This window comes from Pleurodeles waltl, chromosome 3_1 (assembly GCF_031143425.1).
Source record: "Pleurodeles waltl isolate 20211129_DDA chromosome 3_1, aPleWal1.hap1.20221129, whole genome shotgun sequence".
Taxonomy (NCBI): Eukaryota; Metazoa; Chordata; class Amphibia; order Caudata; family Salamandridae; genus Pleurodeles; species Pleurodeles waltl.
This window is the reverse complement of record NC_090440.1, coordinates 172430865-172450750: the sequence shown is the minus strand read 5'-3', so window position 1 is coordinate 172450750 and position 19886 is coordinate 172430865. Positions and strand designations below refer to the sequence as shown.

The window sequence follows — 19886 nt, the reverse complement described above, 5'->3', positions numbered from 1 at the left end:
CAATGACTCTTCCAAAAAAATAATAGTTTGGTGCAAAAACCAGCAGGAACGAGAGAGGGGCCTGGTGCCCTAAACTACAAAGCCATGGCTGTAATATTCAATTCAACATTTTGTAAGGAAACATCTAATAGATGATTCCTTCTCCCTGTTCTGAGCCAATGTAATACTCTTTCTCAAACTTTCCCTCTCCATTTACGACTCATTCTCTGTCCCCATTCTAGCTATCTTTTCATGCTCTCTGCATATCGTGAGCATTTTGTGACACCTTGCTCTGAGAAATTCTTACCATACATGAGAAACCGAGACAAAAAGTATCTTCTCTAAACATTTTAATTAAAAACCTCATAAAAAATATTTCATATCATTTTACATTTTATAACACATAAATGTATATACATGGTTACAAAGTTCAAGAAAGGAATGAAGTTAAAATTGGGAACGAATGCATTTACACATTTCAAACACGATTTACAAACTCATATACAGGAATGCAGAGCTACAAATTAAGGGCCCGACATTTATCTGTAGCAATTGGCACAAAGTAACACAAACACACCCAAAATATTATGAAAGATGTAATCAAATAAGTAAATAGAAAAATGCCTGTAGCTCCCACTACTAACATTCAACATTGTAGTAAAGTATTACTTATTATGGTAATTATAATATACTCTGACACAATAAAGTAGGAGTGCATTGCTTTCACATTAAAGTGGTTATTGACAAGAGATTTCTTTAAGTACATATTTATATATATTTCTATGAACATACTACTGTAGTATTTGTAAATAAACGCAACTATTAGTAACATATGTACATATTGTGTCTGAACTACATTTAAAGTATGAGTTATAAATAAAATCTGGATTTTGTTCAACATTTGACAACTATCAAACATGTAAAACCAAGTGAACATTATTTTAAATGTCAGAGAAAGTTAACAATCTGCAATAACTTAGTGCCACTGTTTTAATATTTATTGACCTTTGTCAAGTATGCGGTTGAAGGCGCTCTGCAAAATGAGCTGTGACCAAAGAGATACAGTCAAAGGAAAGGCTCCAGGCCTTCACCCACGGAAAGAGAAGAAAGACTCAAATAGCATTTTAAAATATCTGTGTTGTGCAACTTCTATTTTTTTTTAATGCAAACATGAAATATTCCCTCTTCTGAATGTTACTGTGACATGGGTTTGGGATGTGTATTTCTCTATTTTATGTTGCTGGTTACTCTCCAAAATATACTGTAAACTCTTTATCCCTAATCAAATGGCAGCATCACTGTGCTTCAAGCAGTGCAGCATGGTGCCACTTAACTGGGTGTCTCAGTCATATACAGTGCGATGTATTCCGTAGAAGATAAAGTGATGAACGTAGCAACTCAGAAGTAGGGTAAATATGCTTGCAAATGTTTATTCAATTTTGATCAAAAGCAAATATTGAGACGTATATGCTTAGGGAGTTTCCACATTGTCGTGAATGACTTCATATTGAGAGGAGGCTATTTCTAGAACCACCCCAGACAACCGTGTGCAGTTATGTATGACATGAACGTAAATAATTCAAATTTAAGAATTTAATATCTGGTAGAAACTCATCGAAATTGACCCAAAAGAGCCGTGGGAAACATCAAGTGTGCCTCATGCGAATGAGGTTATCACTTTAATCTGCTGTTCATAAAACACAGCTTTTCTGAAATGAGACTGTGAAACACAAACCACCTTTAACGTTAAACACATGCTTTAAAGGGCTCAGAAGAAAGTTCCGCTTATGGACTGAGTAAACACATTGGCAAGCAATCCCCACTGCATTCATTTAAAACTTGTTTAATGTGGCAAGGATATTTTATCCTTTAGACAATTTTTGGCAGCAACACTAGAAGGCCAACAAGAGAAGTAATGAACTGTGGGAACAGCATTGACTCCTTTTGTTGTGTTTTGTATTTTTTTTAAAGATACAAATTCTGAAACTTAGTTTTTTTCTGACTGTAAGTTATACATGGCACTTTCACAGACTGGTACTTTTCAGAAAGCCGTAAGCGCAGTGCACATTCAAAATACAAAATAAAAATGCATTTCGATTGCTGTTTACTTTGGATTAAGGGTGGATACTGTGGCTAAACGTAACTGATGCTCGTTTATTGCCCTCCTCGTGTTAATAACAAAATGAAGGTAGGTCGAACAAACCCAGTGGATTTCTGCACCCTGAGAAATGGCTGACGCACAGTATGTGAATGACAGCTATTTGATCGCATGGCAGTGTCTTTGTTGCCTCTGCTTGAGGCAGGTAACACTGGTCATTGGTATACAGTAAGAGCATCGCACACTGTTCTTTTGTTATCCCTAGTGAAGGCCCTTGGCTTAATTTTTCAATAATGCGTAAAATGTGCCAAAAGCACCTATTTGACAATGATTTGTTTATTCATTCAACTTATTACCATATTACATTTCCATATTTTGCTCTGCTTCTTATTGATCATGTAAGACATGTTTTATTTTTACCTGCTATACTGTTCCATCGCCAGCAAATTTAAGGATAAACTTAAACTAGATTTGTGTGGCGAGGAGTTGTGAGTTTCACTCTATGTGTAATATCTAGGGTATGTTAAAAAAAAGTATTTTGGGGGTATTTGAATAGTATTATTAAAGACATATCAATTTGTTTTCACTTTACATTTCTAAAAATACCTTGAAAATAGAAGGGGTAGTAGTCAGGTTGTTCACTCTTGCTTACTTATCAGTTTAGGGCAGTGTTTGTTCATGTTGTACACAAACATCAATATGCAGTTGTCTGGAATCTGTCAACTTTTTGCTCATAGGTTTATATGTTTAATAGCGTCAAACACTGAACGTTCATTTAATGGTCTACAGTAACTTTTACCGTGTTATTTTGTGGTAATATGTCATGCAACACTGGAAAGATGGAACACTTAGTGAACCATGCAGAAACTGTTTATATAATTCATTGCAATGTATCACGTTTGTACTTTGCAGTTTAAAATCTTAAATATAGACGGTAGAACACTGCATTCCTGAGTGCTGTTCCATGATGAATACTGAAGCAGGCATTGCATGCTGTACACCCCAGATGGTCGGTAATGCTTTTAAGAGTTCTTTTGGGGGATCTTTATTGTGACTGTTTTTGCTTCTGTATATTCCCGTAATCCGTACTCTCCCCTGGAAAACATAAATTGAGTGTGTCAAGTCAGACTTCAGTTTACTAAACAGACAAACATAAATGCAGATTGAGTGGCATATTTAAAGTATGGCAGACAGGGTACTCCACTAAATCATGGAGTTTAGTGTGTGTCAAACTGGCAGTTTCCCCACTCCACTTAGTCAGGGGGACCATGTTTCTAATGGTTGACATAAACCTTTCACTGAGGACCTGATTGACATCAAGCCATCAATAAACGTATATCAGACAGTCCGCCCTATTTAGAATGGATGCTCCAAAATAACTTTTTTCAGCTTGGAACCGTCGTGCGCTGGAAAAATACTCCCAGCATGTCATGCTCTTGGAAATTTGTTGTTGAAAAACAAAACCTTTGCTGTGCGGGCACATTGAACATGGCACCTGCAGAGCAATACTTTAGTGCCTTCAGCAGAGCCACAATGGCAGAAGCTTCTATGAAGACACAGAGCTGTCCACCTGCCTGCCTGGCAGAGATCTCAAAATATTTCTGGGTCTACTGAGATGGGCCAGCAAATACATCATCCCTCTGACTTGGCAGAAAAGAGTAAACGTCGCTAAATGCTAAGCAAGCACCTTACTTGTTTTGGAAAGAACTGATTCACAAAAATATACATTCCAGCATTTCAACCCTCATTAGAACGTAGGGTTTGTTCAGACATGCATGCCTATTAGAACAAAATTTGGTAACAACAGTGGCAGAATATCAGCAAACATCAATAGACAAACCCCAGTACCTCCATAATAAGATTCAGTCTGAAAACGGAAAAGAAATATAAGATGACTGAGCACCCACAGGCAGAAAGAGAGTTTGTTATAGAAAGCAACTTAAAAAGTAATGAATGTAACTGAAGTGAGGCTGGCTGTTCTGAGGCAAGAGACCCATAGGAAGAGGAATCTTCAAGAATGTTATCAGCCTTAGGAACCTCCAAGCTGACGATGAAGTGATTGAGCAAGGTCAAGCAACATAAAGTTAAACAAACTACGGTTCACAAGCCACTTCGTAGAAAAATTGGCACAATATAGTTCTTTTCTCGGAGCTGACAGACTGCCCATAAATCTCATTAAGCACATATTGGTGAAAGCTCCAGGCAGTCCCCAGACCGGCACAAAAGCTACGTGGACTCGTGTGTGAACCCTGTTCTCTTGAAATGTTGAAGCCATTGGTTAAGTATGTCATAATGCCTTACACTTTGCTCCAGTCAATAGAGTCCCTGCGTTCACTTATTATCCTGTGACGTGTCTAGGTTCCAGAATGTACACAATAATAGCGATAAAGCAAAATAGATTGCCTAATCTCTCGTACTCTGTCATAAAGATAGAATTGATGAAATACTAGAGGCCTGATCACAAGTGGCCATAAACTTGCAAACACCTGTTTACAGGGATCACAATTATAAGTGGTGTGATATTCGTCTCACCTGATAATTACCTGATTAAATAAATGTTGAACCCTGTTTTAAACTTGGGGAGGTCACACCTCCATGAATTCAACTGGGAAGAAGGCCCAGTATTTACTGAGACATGTAGATTTTGCTGCGGTAAACACCAAAGTCCATGTTGATAATTATTACAGCTAGGTTTTACCAGGTGCGATAATTATAGCAATGGACACGAGCTATTTGTAATCAGGCTCAAAGTGTACTAAGAGCTGACAAACAGAATAAAAGCGCTATTTTATTATTATTATTATTATTATTATTATTACTATATGCCCTAGGTGCAGGCTGCCTGCACCACCACTTCTAATTCTAGATAAATTCACCAGCAGGGCATTTAGAGGCACTCAGACACAAACATCTACTGTGGGAGGATGTATAACTTTGGAGATTAGGCCGAGGGCGAAAGGATAAAAATGAGTGAGTTACAAGTTATGTATGACACCCAACGCTGCTTGGCTGGAGCCAATAAACCAATCTGCAGAACAACCAGTATAAGAGGTTCCAGGCTAGCCTGTCCAGGCCATCTTGCAGGCCCTGTAAGAGTCCAATCAAAAGCACCATGGTTTATATGAATTTAATCAACCACACTCCAATTCAGGGTCATTACACGTCCCTAGTATACTATAATCATTATTGCTACTAAAAATTAGTCATTCATTGTTTTCTTAATGATACTGTCATTTGCTATAAATTGACAGCCATTTACCCTATTTGTAATTTTTATTTTATTTTTAAATAAAAAAAAAAGCATCATGAATATATATTTTTTCCAGAGGATTTTCTCTGTAGGAGGGAAAACAAAACTAACTGTAGATTGTTTTTAATTTATATTCATTCACATGGTATTTCCTAAATACAATCAACAGTGTCCATAACAGACTAGTGGCAGAAAACTGTAAAAATCTGAGAGGTTAATATAATTAATATTCCTAAAAACGCCCGATTTAGCCAAAACTAGGCTACAGTGGGAAATAACAATCTGGCCCATTGTTCATTAGCAATGGCCGTTATGTCAGAAGGATAGCATAAGTGCCAACAGGAAACAAGTGTTAAACACTTGATGACAGCACTAACATTATAAACTACATTTAAAAAAAACAGCTATTCAGAGGCGGAATGCTGAGGAAAGTGGGTTATCATTTCCTAAAAACAAAGAAGTTAAACATTGACTACTTTATTCAAAGCATGCATATTCATGGTAATTGCTTGACCGTAAAGCACTAAAACAGGGTCTAGAAGTTTAGTTCTGGATTAATTAAATCAGGTGTTACCTAAACCTTGAATGGATAGCAGAATTTTAGTGCCAATCAGTTTGATTCTTTCATACAGCTGTCATGGGCAAGGATACTTGCATGCCAGATAAGGATTGGGAAGATTGAAAAATGAATCTCAGGTATGCTGGCCTCGTCAAACTATTAGAGGCGGTTAAAAATTCAAATGTTTACCCAGAACCAGAATACCTTCGAGCCCATCACATGCATTTCTCAATTGGATTCTATTTGTTTCTGAGCTATTTCTGCTAAATAAACCTAAACACAGCCAACGCTGAGTTAGGAGTACGTACAATAAAATTATCTTTTTTGACCTTTTGACATATTTCACAGAATGATGTACATCAACAGGCACATATGCTAAAATCTGCAAAACAACATGTCAGGTTTACAGGGAAAAACACCAATCCTACAGGCGTGTATTTTAAAGTCATGGAACCTGTGACTTTCTACAAACCTGCTGGTAAAAGCTTTGTGGATATAATTCCAGAAGTGTGAGTTATTCCCACTGTTTGACTGTAGTCATTATTGTTATGGAATTAGCAACACCCCAAATCTTCTGCCATTTGTTTAAATATTTCGAACTGCTTTAACTTTTTCTTTGAAATTTACTATTTACTTACACATTTATTTGTATGGTTAAACACTCAATTCGTGCTCTATGCCCGCCACAGAATATTATTTACAACAGAGTTTATTTTTTTTAAAACACCCTGTTTTAAATAATTACATGGGAACCATCAATTTCAAACTTGAAGTTCTGGTCAATGGTACATTAAAAGCTAAAATAATAATAGCTGCTCACTTAGGCCTTGCAATTGCTATCATGGCAATCTCCTCTTTCAGCTATTATCAAATAATTGAATGGAAAGAATGTCAGAATGTCAAAGCCTTTTGTGTTCCTTCATCGGGATATGTATTTTCTATGCTAAATCAGAAAGCAAAGGTAAAATCAAGTCATAAAACAATTTTAATCATGCAAACTTGGAAAGTTACTTACATCTCTCTCCCATTACCAGACATCTTATACCCTCCAAAAGGGCTTTGGGCATTCAAGGCATTGTAACAATTAATCCTGGAAAGAACAAGAGAACAGCAATCAGCCACAAGGAATTCAGAGACACAGCAGAACAAATTCTCTACTTGGAGACCTTCAAAGAATACCGTTTTCACATATTTTGGAATGAAGCATTTTTAGAATCCTAATTATAAAAAATGCTAACCATTACGAATATTTGGGAATGTCTATGCTTTACAGAATGGTGAACATGACAAATTTCAATATGTCACTGTGATTGGGTCTTTACCAAAGTCTCTTCTTCACCATTGTCACCCCAGATTTACACTTTTTTGTGGACTCAATTTTTATTGGTATTATCACTTTATTCAGAGCCATAATGAGTGTACAGTGACACTGTAAAAATTGGCCTCATCCAATTGTTCTGTTTAACTTTCCTGTAAGGTCATGGTAGTTAGTGCTGAAATTGCACTGTCGTGTGAACTGTACTTGTCATATGAGGGTTGCAGTGTGTATTTATACCACCCTCACATGTGACAGCCTATATGGCTACCAAGAGCACCACAATGCTCTGGTTGGCTACTGTTTGAAAGCACTGCAGGGACATTGGTAGTTGTAAAGAGCTTAACAGAACTTCCAGGTATCAAGAAGGCAGTTATCTGAAAGAATCTGTCCTCAGAGCGTGTCTGGTTGTTCTCGCAGCCAGGAACATACTGACATTGCCACATCTTGTTCACAGGGGACCAGGTTTGTCAGTCCTGAATGGACTGGTCCTTCTGAAGAAGGAGCAAGGTTGATTTCCATATGACTGGTTCTTGTCTGAGATGGCACAGTAGATAATAAATTGAAGTACTGGACTGTGATTCAAAGTAAGTAACTAACTGTAGCTAATAATAATAATTCAAGTACTCCACCCATCCCTTCTATCAAAAAGTCACCTCTAAATTGTGTCTTGTAAGCCCACGTGGCTGGTGTTTAACACATAAAAAAGGTGGCACACTAAGTAATGGAAGTAGTGTGTCATCACAGTGACTAAATATGCAAAAGATGTATTCACTGTGTAGGTTAAGCTAGATTCTCCATAAACAGGCCAAGGTATAAGGAAACCCCTTCATTTATATCTTTGCTCAGAAAAATAGTAGCTAAGTGATGCAAAGTTATTTTCAACTTATTTTTGAAGATCTAAGTTGGTGGCAAAAGTAGTTTCTTAAGGCTTTACTGGGAACATACCTTTATAAAAATGTAGTTTGCCGTGCCTGATCCAAAACTCACTTAGAATCACTTTTGCCACTAACCACACCTCCAGAAGCTCGACTTTATTATGAAAAGACCAAAATACTGGCATCTGGCAGCTTAATCAAACAATATACTGTGGCACATCACTATTATTACCTCAGTACTACAGGTGATAAACATGGAATCATTGTGGGAACAGAATCTTTCTTATTTCAGTTAAAAAAATCATGACTAAAAATATTTCAGTTTGAAATCATTGAAACATAATTCAAAGACCTAAAAACAAGGCCAAAAGCAGTATTTATATGGAGCTATGCCATAGTACACATGTAGGAGGGAATGTTGATTAATGATTGGTTGCTGAAACTGGTGCGCCCCCTGCTCATGCAGTTGTCTTTTGATGTGGCATTTCTACCTCTATCTTGCATTAGATAGAGGTAGAATGTGAACCTATGCGGCAGCTTTAAATTCCTCTTCTAGTTGGAAATATTAGATGAGCTGCCGCTCTGACCACCAGCTCATGTACTCCTTCCATCTATCAACCATGGATTCTGCATGCAAGGCATCTACCTTCTCCTGCTGTGGCATAATTCAAAATGATGTCCAAATGAGCCTTACCAGACTGTGCCTGCTTGCATTGCTGAGGAGACAGTCAGGGCTTTGCTGATGTCATTTGTGAAAACAGCAGCTGCCAGTCCAAACTCAGAGTTGTTTGCTCTCTCTATCACTTCATCCATGGTTTTAAAACGCAATATCTGCTGAACTGGCCCGAAAATCTGTGCACAAAAAAAGAATGCAGTTTTTATCTTAGCAAGGACATTGTTCTAGCACAAAGGTATTAACAATAAAGCATTCTGTATATAAGGATCTATGATAAATGTTTGTGGTGTCACATTATTGTTCGCTTTCACCATCCATCTAATCCCATTACCATGTCTATGTAGCCACTTAAAACTACTAATGGTCTGCTGTACACCCATACTATACAGTATTTCTTCTCAAACGTCTTAGTTGCGCTCTGCCAAATTAATGAATTAAATAAATAAACACAGCACCACTGTAGAGCTGGCACTCTCATGCAATATTCCTGGAATGGGTGATGTTGTCAAAGTTTATCTACTATTATTGCATAAAGATTTTTTATGCAATCCAGCCACCTTTTGAACTTCACAAAGTTGCTTAGCTTTTAAATAAAAAAAGAGTGATAGCCTGCAAAGAGCTGAATGTTGTAGAAAACAAAGACTGTATTTACAGTCTGATTCAAATTTACTCTTTAAAAATGTACGACAGCTCACAATTTACATTATTTTCCTATTCCCAGAGGGTACTTTCTAGGATCATTCAGCAAAATGTTCTTTAAATATCACTGTGAAATGGGGAGTAGTTTAGTCACGCAAATCCAGTTTAAGAGTTAGCCTCCAATGATGGACTTCTATCATCAAAGTATATGATTTTCCAAGCTTAACCCCTTCACTGCCAGGCCTTTTTCCGCTCAGGTGCCAGGCCTTTTTTTGGCTATTTGGGGCAGTTCACGCTTTGGCTACCAATGCCAAATTTGCGTCCTTTTTTTCCAACATCCTAGGGATTCTAGAGGTACCCAGAGTTTGTGGGTTCCCCTGGAGGAGACTAAGAAATTAGCCAAAATACAGCAATAATTTAGTTTTTTAAACAAAAAATTGGAAAAAAGGGTGCAGAAGAAGACTTGTATTTTTTCCCCTGAAAATGGCATCAACAAAGGGTTTGCGGTGCTAAAATAACCATCTTCCCAGCATTCAGGAAAAGGCAGACTTGAATCAGAAAACTGAATTTTTCAACATAATTTTGGCATTTTACTGGGACATACCTCATTTTTACTATTTTTTGTGCTTTTAGCCTCCTTCCAGTTTGTGTGAAATTGAAATAAAAAATAAAATCCCTTGTATCTAGAGGTTTCTGCCCCCCTTGGGGGCAGATTGGCCTAATAAAAATAGGCCGATCTGCCCCCAAGGGGGGCAGAAATGACCTAAAGATAATTACACCCCAGGGGAGCAAAACTTGCCCAAGGGGTCGCTCCCCCACGTGTAAAAAATAAACAAAAAACAAAATAAAATATCCCTGGTGTATAGAGGTTTCTGCCCCTAATTAAAATAGGCCGATCTGCCCCCAGGGGAGGCAGAAAAGGCCTAAGCATTAATTGCCCCCCCTGGGGAGCGGCCCTTGCCAAAGGGGCCGCTCCCCTTATGTCAATAGCAACAAAAAAGAAACTCCCTGGTGTCTGGTGGGCATTTCTGCAGCCCAAACGCTTCATGATCGGGCTGCAGAAATGCTCAGAGAGACATCAAAGGAAAGGAAAGGCCTTTCGGAAAGGAAAGGCCTTTCCTTTCCTTTCCTTTCCTTTGATTCCTCTCCCGCCCCCAGTCCGTGCTAAAGCATTTCTCTTGCGATCCGCGCTGGAAGCTGTGGGTGGCCTCTGATAAGGTCAGCGCGCAATCGTGCGCTGACTTCATGAGACGTCATTGCAGGGGTAAGGGGGCAGGGGTGGAAAGGGAAGTGATTTCCCTTCCATCCCTGCCCATGAGAGGGGCGTGCAAGGCCCTCGGGGGCCACGGCAGCGGACGTAAACACCTCGTCCACGGTAACTGAGGGGTTAAGTAGAATGTGGATGAAAGTGTAGATTTGTGAACAAATAGCAAGGCAAGTGCAATAACTGCTCTCAAATTTGTATTTCCTGGAAAACAAATTGAAAGGACATGTAACTTCAATTGTATTCATATATTGATAAATCTAGACTTCTTAGTTCCCATCAAGTACGCTTCAGGCTGAGATTTAATCCTGAGGCACCTAATCTTTCAAGAAGTTGTTGCTGTACAGATGATGGATGGTGGCAACATCAGCATGCTGAATATACTGGCCCTCTCTGGCATCTATTATATCGCTGAAAACAGAATGATTGGTTCTAGAATAGTTCACTTCTTTTCTGGAATCCATATATCTGTGTTTAAGCATGGATCAACCAGATTGCTTACCACTCACCTGCCATTGACAGCCCCTCAAGGTTCTATCCTGTCTCCAACATTATTCAACATTTATGTGGAACCACAGAGGGCCAGTGTGCCAACAGAGCACTTGTCTACTCATAAAAATACCCAGACCCATGTGAATTAGGTGACAAGGAAGGTCCAAATTATGCAAAAAAGTTGACAAAGGTATGCAGAAAGAAAAGGCAAAGTATGTGGTGTAATACACATATTTTGTGATAGAATTACTTCAATATTTTGACATTTGCACATTTATTAACAGTGTCTAGGCAATTCGCCTCATTAGTATCAGTTTAGCACCAAAATACAAGAATAAGCAACTGAAAAGTGACCAGTCAACCTTTTCAAAGGGTGTTACATTGCGCTGCAAAATGTGTCACTGTGTTTTTAGTAATGCTTTGATCTATTTGAGCTAGAAACATGTTTTTTGTTAAAATCTGCAAGTTATGCAGCACGTGATGGATTATGTTGGAAGTGCAGCAAATCCATTATTATGGAGAAAAAAACACTGTGGCTGCAGAATCATACAATTCCAGTGGCCCTGAAAAACTGATTAGAAGCAGTTGTACCTGATGGTCTCAGATTATGGAGATATCTCAAAATTCAAACGCTACTTGAAAGTGCTGAAGGCTTGGATGTCCAGCTTCAATTTTTTAAGTTGAACCCAAACAAAATGGAATTTTTCTTTCTTTACACAGCTAACTGTGCCCCTAATATTCAGCCCTGACAGAATGGTTTAGTGCCTCTTGAGCTCACCATGACCCTAGTTTTATGTGTCAAAGCCTAATGGTTCACCCTTGCCTCCTGAGTTTTAAACCAACTACTTGTGGGGGGGATGTATAAAACCACTCTTAATCAACTTCACTTACTCAAAAAGGAAAAAACGGTCACCTACTCAGAAAGGGAAAAACTGCCATTGCCTAAGAGGATTTCTTCTCCCTCAATGATGATGGAAATGTGATTTTTGTGGGTTTCAAAAAGTTTCAAAAATCTTCCCTAACTCGAACCTCTACTACGTTCCAGGAATGAAAAACATCTAACTATATTAGCCACTTCTATTCAACCTTCACCTGCTAGATCTGGAAGAATCAATCCCCTTCAAAATTAGCTTCATTCTTTACAATGCCAAATATCTTGAGCAACCAATCTATCTATTGAAAAGCTGGCAGGCACGTTTAGAGATAAAAGGAGTAAAGTGTCCCTAATCCAAGACATTCGAATACCAAGAAAAGAATGACCTCTCTCACGCTTTGTGCTCATGGGATGGAACAACGTTCTAAAGAAAATCTGGCTACACCTGAATATAACCTATTTTCAATTCACTTCAACACCTACTGGATGAAAGCAAACCCTGCTACATTACCGACAATGCAGTTCCTAACTCTGATATTGTATAACTGAGTTGTTTTTTTCTCCTGTTGCTGATATGCTTTTTGTACTAAATTTCAATTGATTGATAAATCATGTCATCTTTGTGGATAGAAACTGGCTTTAAGAATCTTTCAAAATATAAAAGTAAACTATAAATTACTCTATGCACCACATGACTTTTGATCATTAGTTTGATCATTTGTAAATCATTCAACCTTTAATTTCGGAATTCCTCTCATTGATGGAGTGGGTCACCAACCAAGCATACTACCACCGTGGATTATAACGCATTACAGAAAACTGCTGTTTATCTAGGCACCTAAAACAATATTTATTATATTTATTTTTCTTACTCTTTTGAATATTTGTTTTAAATTTAAACTCTAATATTTGTTTTCAATTTTTAACTGATTCACAGATTGTTAGATTACCTAAGTGGTACTTAGCAGCACAACAATATTCTTTCTTTGCACAAGTACAAGTGTTATAAATGGCATGACATTCTCATGTCCATTAGATGTGTAATAAAGTGTACCCCGTGTCAATGTAGATGTCTATAGACAATACACTGTAATCTACATCACTGTTTCACCTTAAATATTGTTGCGAATTAAACAAAATAATGAAGATAAATATGATTTATTTTCTTCAGCTCCTTTTCACTCTTCTTTTCTATGCTACTGTGCATTTTCTCCTGTCTCCACCCTCATATGTGGGTTTCTCTTTGAATTCAGTCAATTGTATAGTCAGTCTATGGTGACCTAGATTTGTAAAAACCTACCACTGTTTACGTGGTGCCCTCTTAGGCTTTGGAAGTAAACTGACAATTTTAATCCTTAAAAATACTGCATAATCAGCAGTTCCTGATGTACTGAATTTGTACAACTTAATTCATGTTTTGTGTATGAATTACAGAATCAGTTTCTTAGCTTGTTCTCTATAGGTCACAGATAGTAAAACCTATATTAGTTAAGACAACACAGCTATGAGACATTTGTAGTTGTGTCCTTCCAGGACAGTTTCTTACCTCTTCCTTTGCAATCCGCATATCATCTGTTACATTGGAAAATACTGTTGGTTCAACAAACAATCCTTTTCTTCCCAGCCCCTTGCCACCACATTCTAGTTTTGCTCCTTCTGTGATACCACTTTGAATAAGTTCCAGAATCTTGTTGTACTGTTTCTTATCAGTCTGTGATCATTAAGAAAAAGATATAATAATGTCTATATTAAAAATATATAAGAAGCATATCTAATTCATACAATATACAAACCATTTAATTTTTTTCTATTCAAGTGGCAACATCAGTTTAGATATGTTTCCAAATTTGGTGTTACCTCAAATAACTGGTTCCTCATTTGTGCAAATCAAAAACGGTGTATACTAAATTTAAATATAGTACAGAGAATTATATAAACTACATGCTGAAGAGCTATGTATTCCTTTAATTTCTTCATGAAGGGGTGTGGAAGGGAATGCAACTAGTGGTAGACTTTTGAGTTTTATTTCTAATCAGGCGCTGAACTGTAAAAGAGCCCCAGAATGGGATTAAGGTATTTTTTCACATTTTTCTCACATGGTGTGTGACATAAATGGCAGATTCTAAAAGAATTATTACATCTGTGAGACACTGGCTTACATTCATGATTCTTTCACATTTAGTCATATCACATGATTTACAAAAGTCCCCAAAAACTTTGATAATCCTTTATTGCCTTCCTTAAATGTTTTCCTCTTAACACTACAACTAGTGAGTGTTTGTAGATGGTCTATCCTCACGTTTAGGGGCAATGTGCAGTTACACATAGATTTCCCAGCTGCCTTTCACAAGGCAAATATTTTTCCATTTGTAGGAATCTATAAACCTTTATCTCCAGCAAATGAGAAGGGTTTGCAGCCCACATGAATGCATATTTCAATTTTCTTTGGTTAATTTGTGTGTGGAACAATTCATTTGGAATGTATGGCAATATCCACACAATTCCTAAATGTATATCTGTAACAATCCACCCAATTTACAGATTTTTCTTAGCTTTATTTTGCTAGTAGAAAAAAATTGCAATTCTTTATTATTGAATCAAGACATTATAATTGTGACAGTAAATTTTCCTTCATCGCTTGTAGGTTACACCTCGAGTACTAAACATTTTTTCTGAGTTGACACTTTAAAAGTCACATAATTGAATAGGTGCCCTTTAACCTTTGATATTGGAATCGAATCTTCTCTGTCAGTTATAATTAGCTTTGGTTGTATAACACTTATGTAGTCTCACTTTTTGATGTTTAAAGTACTCAATGTCTTGGGATGCTTAAGTTAATCAATGCATTGCTTGGCTTTGCCGTTTAACCTTAGTAGGCTAAACAAGTAGCGCATCATGACATAATTGCCATAGTTTATAAGTAGCATATTGGCATGCTTGATATTCCATAATATTTGTGAAAAAAATGATGACTTAATTTCCTAGCAGTATATTCTTACTTGTGGGCCTTGCTCGGTGGATGGATCAAAAGGACTTCCAACTATTCGCCTCTTTGCTCGCTCAACACTTCGTCTGACAAACTCATCATATATCGTGTCCTCGACAAATGTTCTAGACCCCGCAGTGCAACATTGACCTTGGTTGAAGAAAACTCCTTGGTGAGATTGTTCTACGGCATAGTCCACTGCAAAATGAAAGCAATAATTTCATAAATGTTTTTAATGTTCAATAAGAAGTATGAATAATGCAAAATTAATAGATGTGTATGTTATGGTGGAGTGCAATTTACAGAAAACTAAGATTTGATTTCCGGTCGAGATATAGAACTCTAAATAAGCTTTAACAAAGCCAATCAGTCTTCCTTTGCCAATGCTTTTCAATCACCGATACCAAATAAACAGTTTTATGGTGTAGTAATATACCACCTGGTTTGGGTTCCCATGATGGATTTGTGTCCTGGCATAGTTAGGTATATTAACCCTAGGTGACATATGGGCTGGGAAGGGACCTTGCCAAGACGTAGACTGAATATGAATTGTCACTAATAGAATACTACTGGTATCTCCAATTGTCACACCGCCTCAAGAAGTATGTTCATTCGATGTCCAACAAAGGGTACTTCCCACCTACAATGAAGGCTATTGGAAACCCCAATCAGAATTAAGGCTGTTTCTCATCTATACGGACTCCCAATAAATGATGCTCCACAATACCGGTATTGACTTAGAGGTGGATGAGAGACTGAATTAGGCCACATAGATGATCCAGAAAGGGATGAGGCTCTGAGTTTCACTCAAGAAGAGGCATATCGTTCAGGATTTAGGCTACTGGAACACAAGATTCTACACAAAGTCTAATATACTGTGATTAAACTGGCAACATTTTATCGAGTGAGTAACAAGGTATGTCTTAGAGGATGTAGATTTAGTTGTGCCCCATTATCAAAATTATATGTAATTAAATATAAAAGTCGGGAAACACTAAAATTGGTTTCCAGGTGCAATAATGTCAACCGGTGTTTCATGAATGAACAATCCCCATACATGAAAAAGGGTGGCCAGGAAATGTCAAAGAAATTTGAAAGAGCTGGGGGCAATGGTTACCTTATTGTGGGCTTGTACATGCTAGATTACAAATATTGTGTGCAAGAGATGTTTTGTAATGTCCAAACATCTTTACTGAACATTAGATGCTGACTTCAAAGATTGTTGTCCTAAATCATGATTTTTGCCTGTGGTACTAGTCGAAGGGGGAAGGTTATACTCTCTTGATGTAAACCAAATATTTGATTGCTATTTGTTTTCAAATCAATCAACAAATGGTTAAATAATAAAATAAGTAAACAGAAGCATTCAGTATAAGGCATTGCACAAGTCCCTCAAGACCATTCATGGTGGAAGACCTTGATTATTCAGAGGAAGCTGACGTCTTGTTCGCAGTGTGGAGCTGTGATATGTGGAGTGACTTATGACCAGCAAGGTTCACTTAGGTGGTAGATCCTTGGGCTTCCTTGTTCTGAAAATGTGGAACTTCGAACCACACAAAGTAATATTTAAAGTGCTTGAAAACATTTCTATTCTTTACGTTATAGGTCTGTTGTACTTTTGCATGAGATGTTTGCTAGTGCCATCAAGCCAGCACAGTGGAAAGTGTACTATCTAAATGGGCACTGACATAACATAATAAAATATAAAATAATATAACAAAATATTGGCTATCAGTTTAAAACTGCTAACTTTATCTTGAAACAGTTGAACTCAAATAGCCTGCTTAACTTGATGTTAGAGCACAGAATCCTCTCTGTATGGATGACATGCTGAGCTAAGAGACGTCGACGTGTTAGTCTATTTTGTGATGTGATATATAATGTAATGCCTCAACCTGCCCGAGTTACTTTTAACAGTTACTTACCCTCTTCTTAGATTTTGTGTGGTACTCTTTTAACACCGCATAACAACTTTCTGTGATTTAATTGCAAATGAACCTTCCTTCAATGAGGAAAGTGACCTTTGAAATTGAGCCTCGGATTCAAAGTCTATAGACAAAGAAAATTAGCGAATGAGAAGAGGATACTATGCCTATTTAAACATTCACGGGTAACTGGGTGGAGAGATCATTCATTGATCAGGACAAGAGAGTTCCCAGAGAGCACCCATTCTGTGCAAAAAAAAAACCATGACTGCCGCTAATATGGATTGCAGCAGCAGAGCCGGCACCAGTCACTGTTTGCTCTTTTCCCATGATCTTGGCAAAGGGTCTGGACTAAGACCTGTGAGGAATGGCAGGTTCTATCTGACTCCAGTATTTCATAGACATTCATAATGGTAGGAGTGGATGAAAATTATGTGCGTTCCTGCTCTTTTGTAATTGGTGGGAAAAAGTAGGTGGGAAAAAGAGTGATAAAAAAATGGGGCGGGCAAACTTTCACAATCAGGTGGACTTTTCGTATGAATGCTGAAAAGACTAAGGCCTACCCCAATAGGTGTAATTTATTTGCATGTATTCACCTGGGATGTTTATGAATATACAGTCTTGATAGACTATAGTGCAGTTATAGCCGCCCCCTCTCACGTGCATAATTTAGAAGCAATTACACATGTTATTAATGAGTGTGTGCTTACTCCACATCAGGCCGTATGACTGCACAACTGTTATTCGAAGCCTTCTCTGTAATTTTGAGCTAGGCACATAATGGGATAAACGACTGTAATAATCCCTTACAGAGACATTTTAGATAAATGCTGGATTTGCATGGTTAACGTTTTCTGTGCCCTTCCTGTATACTTTTTCCGATTAATCCACTCAGCATGGAATACATAACAGAAGAATTTGTTTCTCCAGTCCTTTCAAATTCATATAATGTATACAGATGAATCTGGCTTCTTAAACTTGCATAACGCATTTGCTGTTTATCCAAAACAAACGTGATTAAAACATTGGCCTTGATCTGTTTTCCTGGCAGAGAATTTAATAAAAGGGTCTGCACCACAGTGTTGTTTTAAGGGTGATGTGTAACAGCAAGACTTACAATCTGCATCTGCAAAAATAATGTTGGGGCTTTTCCCACCCAGCTCCAGGGTTACTCTCTTCAGATTACTCCTTCCAGCTGCTTCTTGGATCATCTTTCCAACCTGGAAGGAAATGAAGAAATGTGTGACACAGAAAGCAGACACACACACCATCCATCAGTACAAGCACAGCGACAGGAACCATCCCTAAAGCTCGGCCCCAATTCATTGCAATAACAAAAGCTCTTCGTGTCATAGATACTGAGGAAGACAGAGCAAGGGAATCATGCAATCCATTCTCAGAACAGTGAAAAAGTGTACCGATTCTCAAAAACCTACTCTTTCAGAGCCCGATTCACCTAAAAAACCCTAAAAGTACAGGCAGAGATTAACATCTCCACCTGGACGTTTTTGTTTGTTTCACAAGAATTTAAATATCATGTGATATCACCTGCGGGTTCCCATTCCCCTGTGTGGAAATGTAAATAGCATAGAGTTCATTAAAGGTAGATTATTGCCCCTGTGCACATGCACAATTTGTTCTTCATTTTTCTCGTGGGAACAATTTTTTTCTGTGTGAAGAAAGCCATTCCCCAACCCTCCTATTCCTGGGAGGGAAGTTACTCCAACGGTGTGCCCCATGAATATTGACCCCCGGGGGGGGACTCCTCCATTGGGGCGTAGGAGCATCACCCCCCCCACCAGAAGCAGCAGCTGCAAATCTTTTACCAAAAAACAATAATAAACTGAGTTTATTATCGTTTTTGGGTGCACTCCCCATCTGAGCGCATGTTTGGCCGGCCGTCTCGGGCCAGCCAAAAAACACATGCACAGTAGGCTCTCTCCAGTCCAGCAACACAGTGGTCGGGCTGTAGAGAGCCTGCACAGGTAGCCAGTCTACCTGTAAGCACCCTGGCTGGGCGCCCCTAGCCAGTCCTGATGCTGCTTTGAACAGCATCAAGATTGGCTGCAGGGCAAGCTGGGAGCCTGTGCCTGAAGCGTGGACCTAGGTGGGACAGAGGAGCGGCGCGGCGGCAATGGAGGAGGTGTTTTTTTTAATTATTTTTAATTTAATTTTTACTTTCCTCACCCCCTGTGCGCCGCCCCACCCCTTCTGTTTGCCACAAGCCGCGACTGTTGAAACCACAATATCGATGGGACACAGTATCGAGGACAGAATATCGAAAATAAAATATTGACAGTTGTGATTTTCTTTATTTTATATGCCTAACTCCACATATACGTACCTACCTCATACATATATCTTCAAGGTACGTAGAGGTGAAGTTAGGAATAGTAAATCTATACTTCCCTAAATGCACTTACCTTTCAATAATTTGTGTCGTAATATTCTGTCCTCAATATTCTTGCACCACAATACTGTTGGTGTTGCATTCAGTAGTACAATCCTACAACCATAGGCTGGAATAACCTACCACCATTTCCAAGGTCAGAAGGGGTCAGATTGGAATTTGTTAGAGTTCCCAAAATAATAACACGTCTCTAGAATTTTACAAAAATAACAAGCAAACCACACCTCATAGCAATCCTTTGAGGAGGATTTGCTGCTGTGGAATTCTGAACACTTGTGGTGGAGAACTGCATGGTAATAAATCCACTTACGCCTGTCTAGAAGTCCTTCTCTGGGCAGGTGTAAATGGAGTATTTTTAGCTTTAAACATATGGTTATTGCTAAAAATTATTTTGTGAATAGGGCACTTAAATGTCTGATTTTACGCATGTAAATCCAAGAATGGCATTCACTAATTCTGAATATGCACTTGTAAAGAGATTTAGACAGGCATACTATTACTCTATATTAGTGTAATTTCATACATTTATAAACCTTACTCT

General features: G+C 38.1%; 1 protein-coding gene across 1 annotated transcript in view; it reads right to left on the bottom strand.

Moving 5' to 3' along the window:
- Window positions 1-312: 312 nt before the first annotated feature.
- Window positions 313-19886, bottom strand: part of ALDH1A2 (aldehyde dehydrogenase 1 family member A2) — a 145127-nt gene continuing 125553 nt past the window's right edge. Inside the window, exons 8-13 of the mRNA XM_069222097.1 lie at window positions 18053-18155; window positions 15024-15208; window positions 13571-13735; window positions 8774-8931; window positions 6902-6976; window positions 313-3172 (exon numbers count right to left, since the gene is read on the bottom strand). Of these exons, the coding sequence (XP_069078198.1) occupies window positions 3100-3172; window positions 6902-6976; window positions 8774-8931; window positions 13571-13735; window positions 15024-15208; window positions 18053-18155 (759 nt within the window). The 3' untranslated portion in view covers window positions 313-3099. The remainder of the gene's footprint in view (window positions 3173-6901; window positions 6977-8773; window positions 8932-13570; window positions 13736-15023; window positions 15209-18052; window positions 18156-19886) is intronic.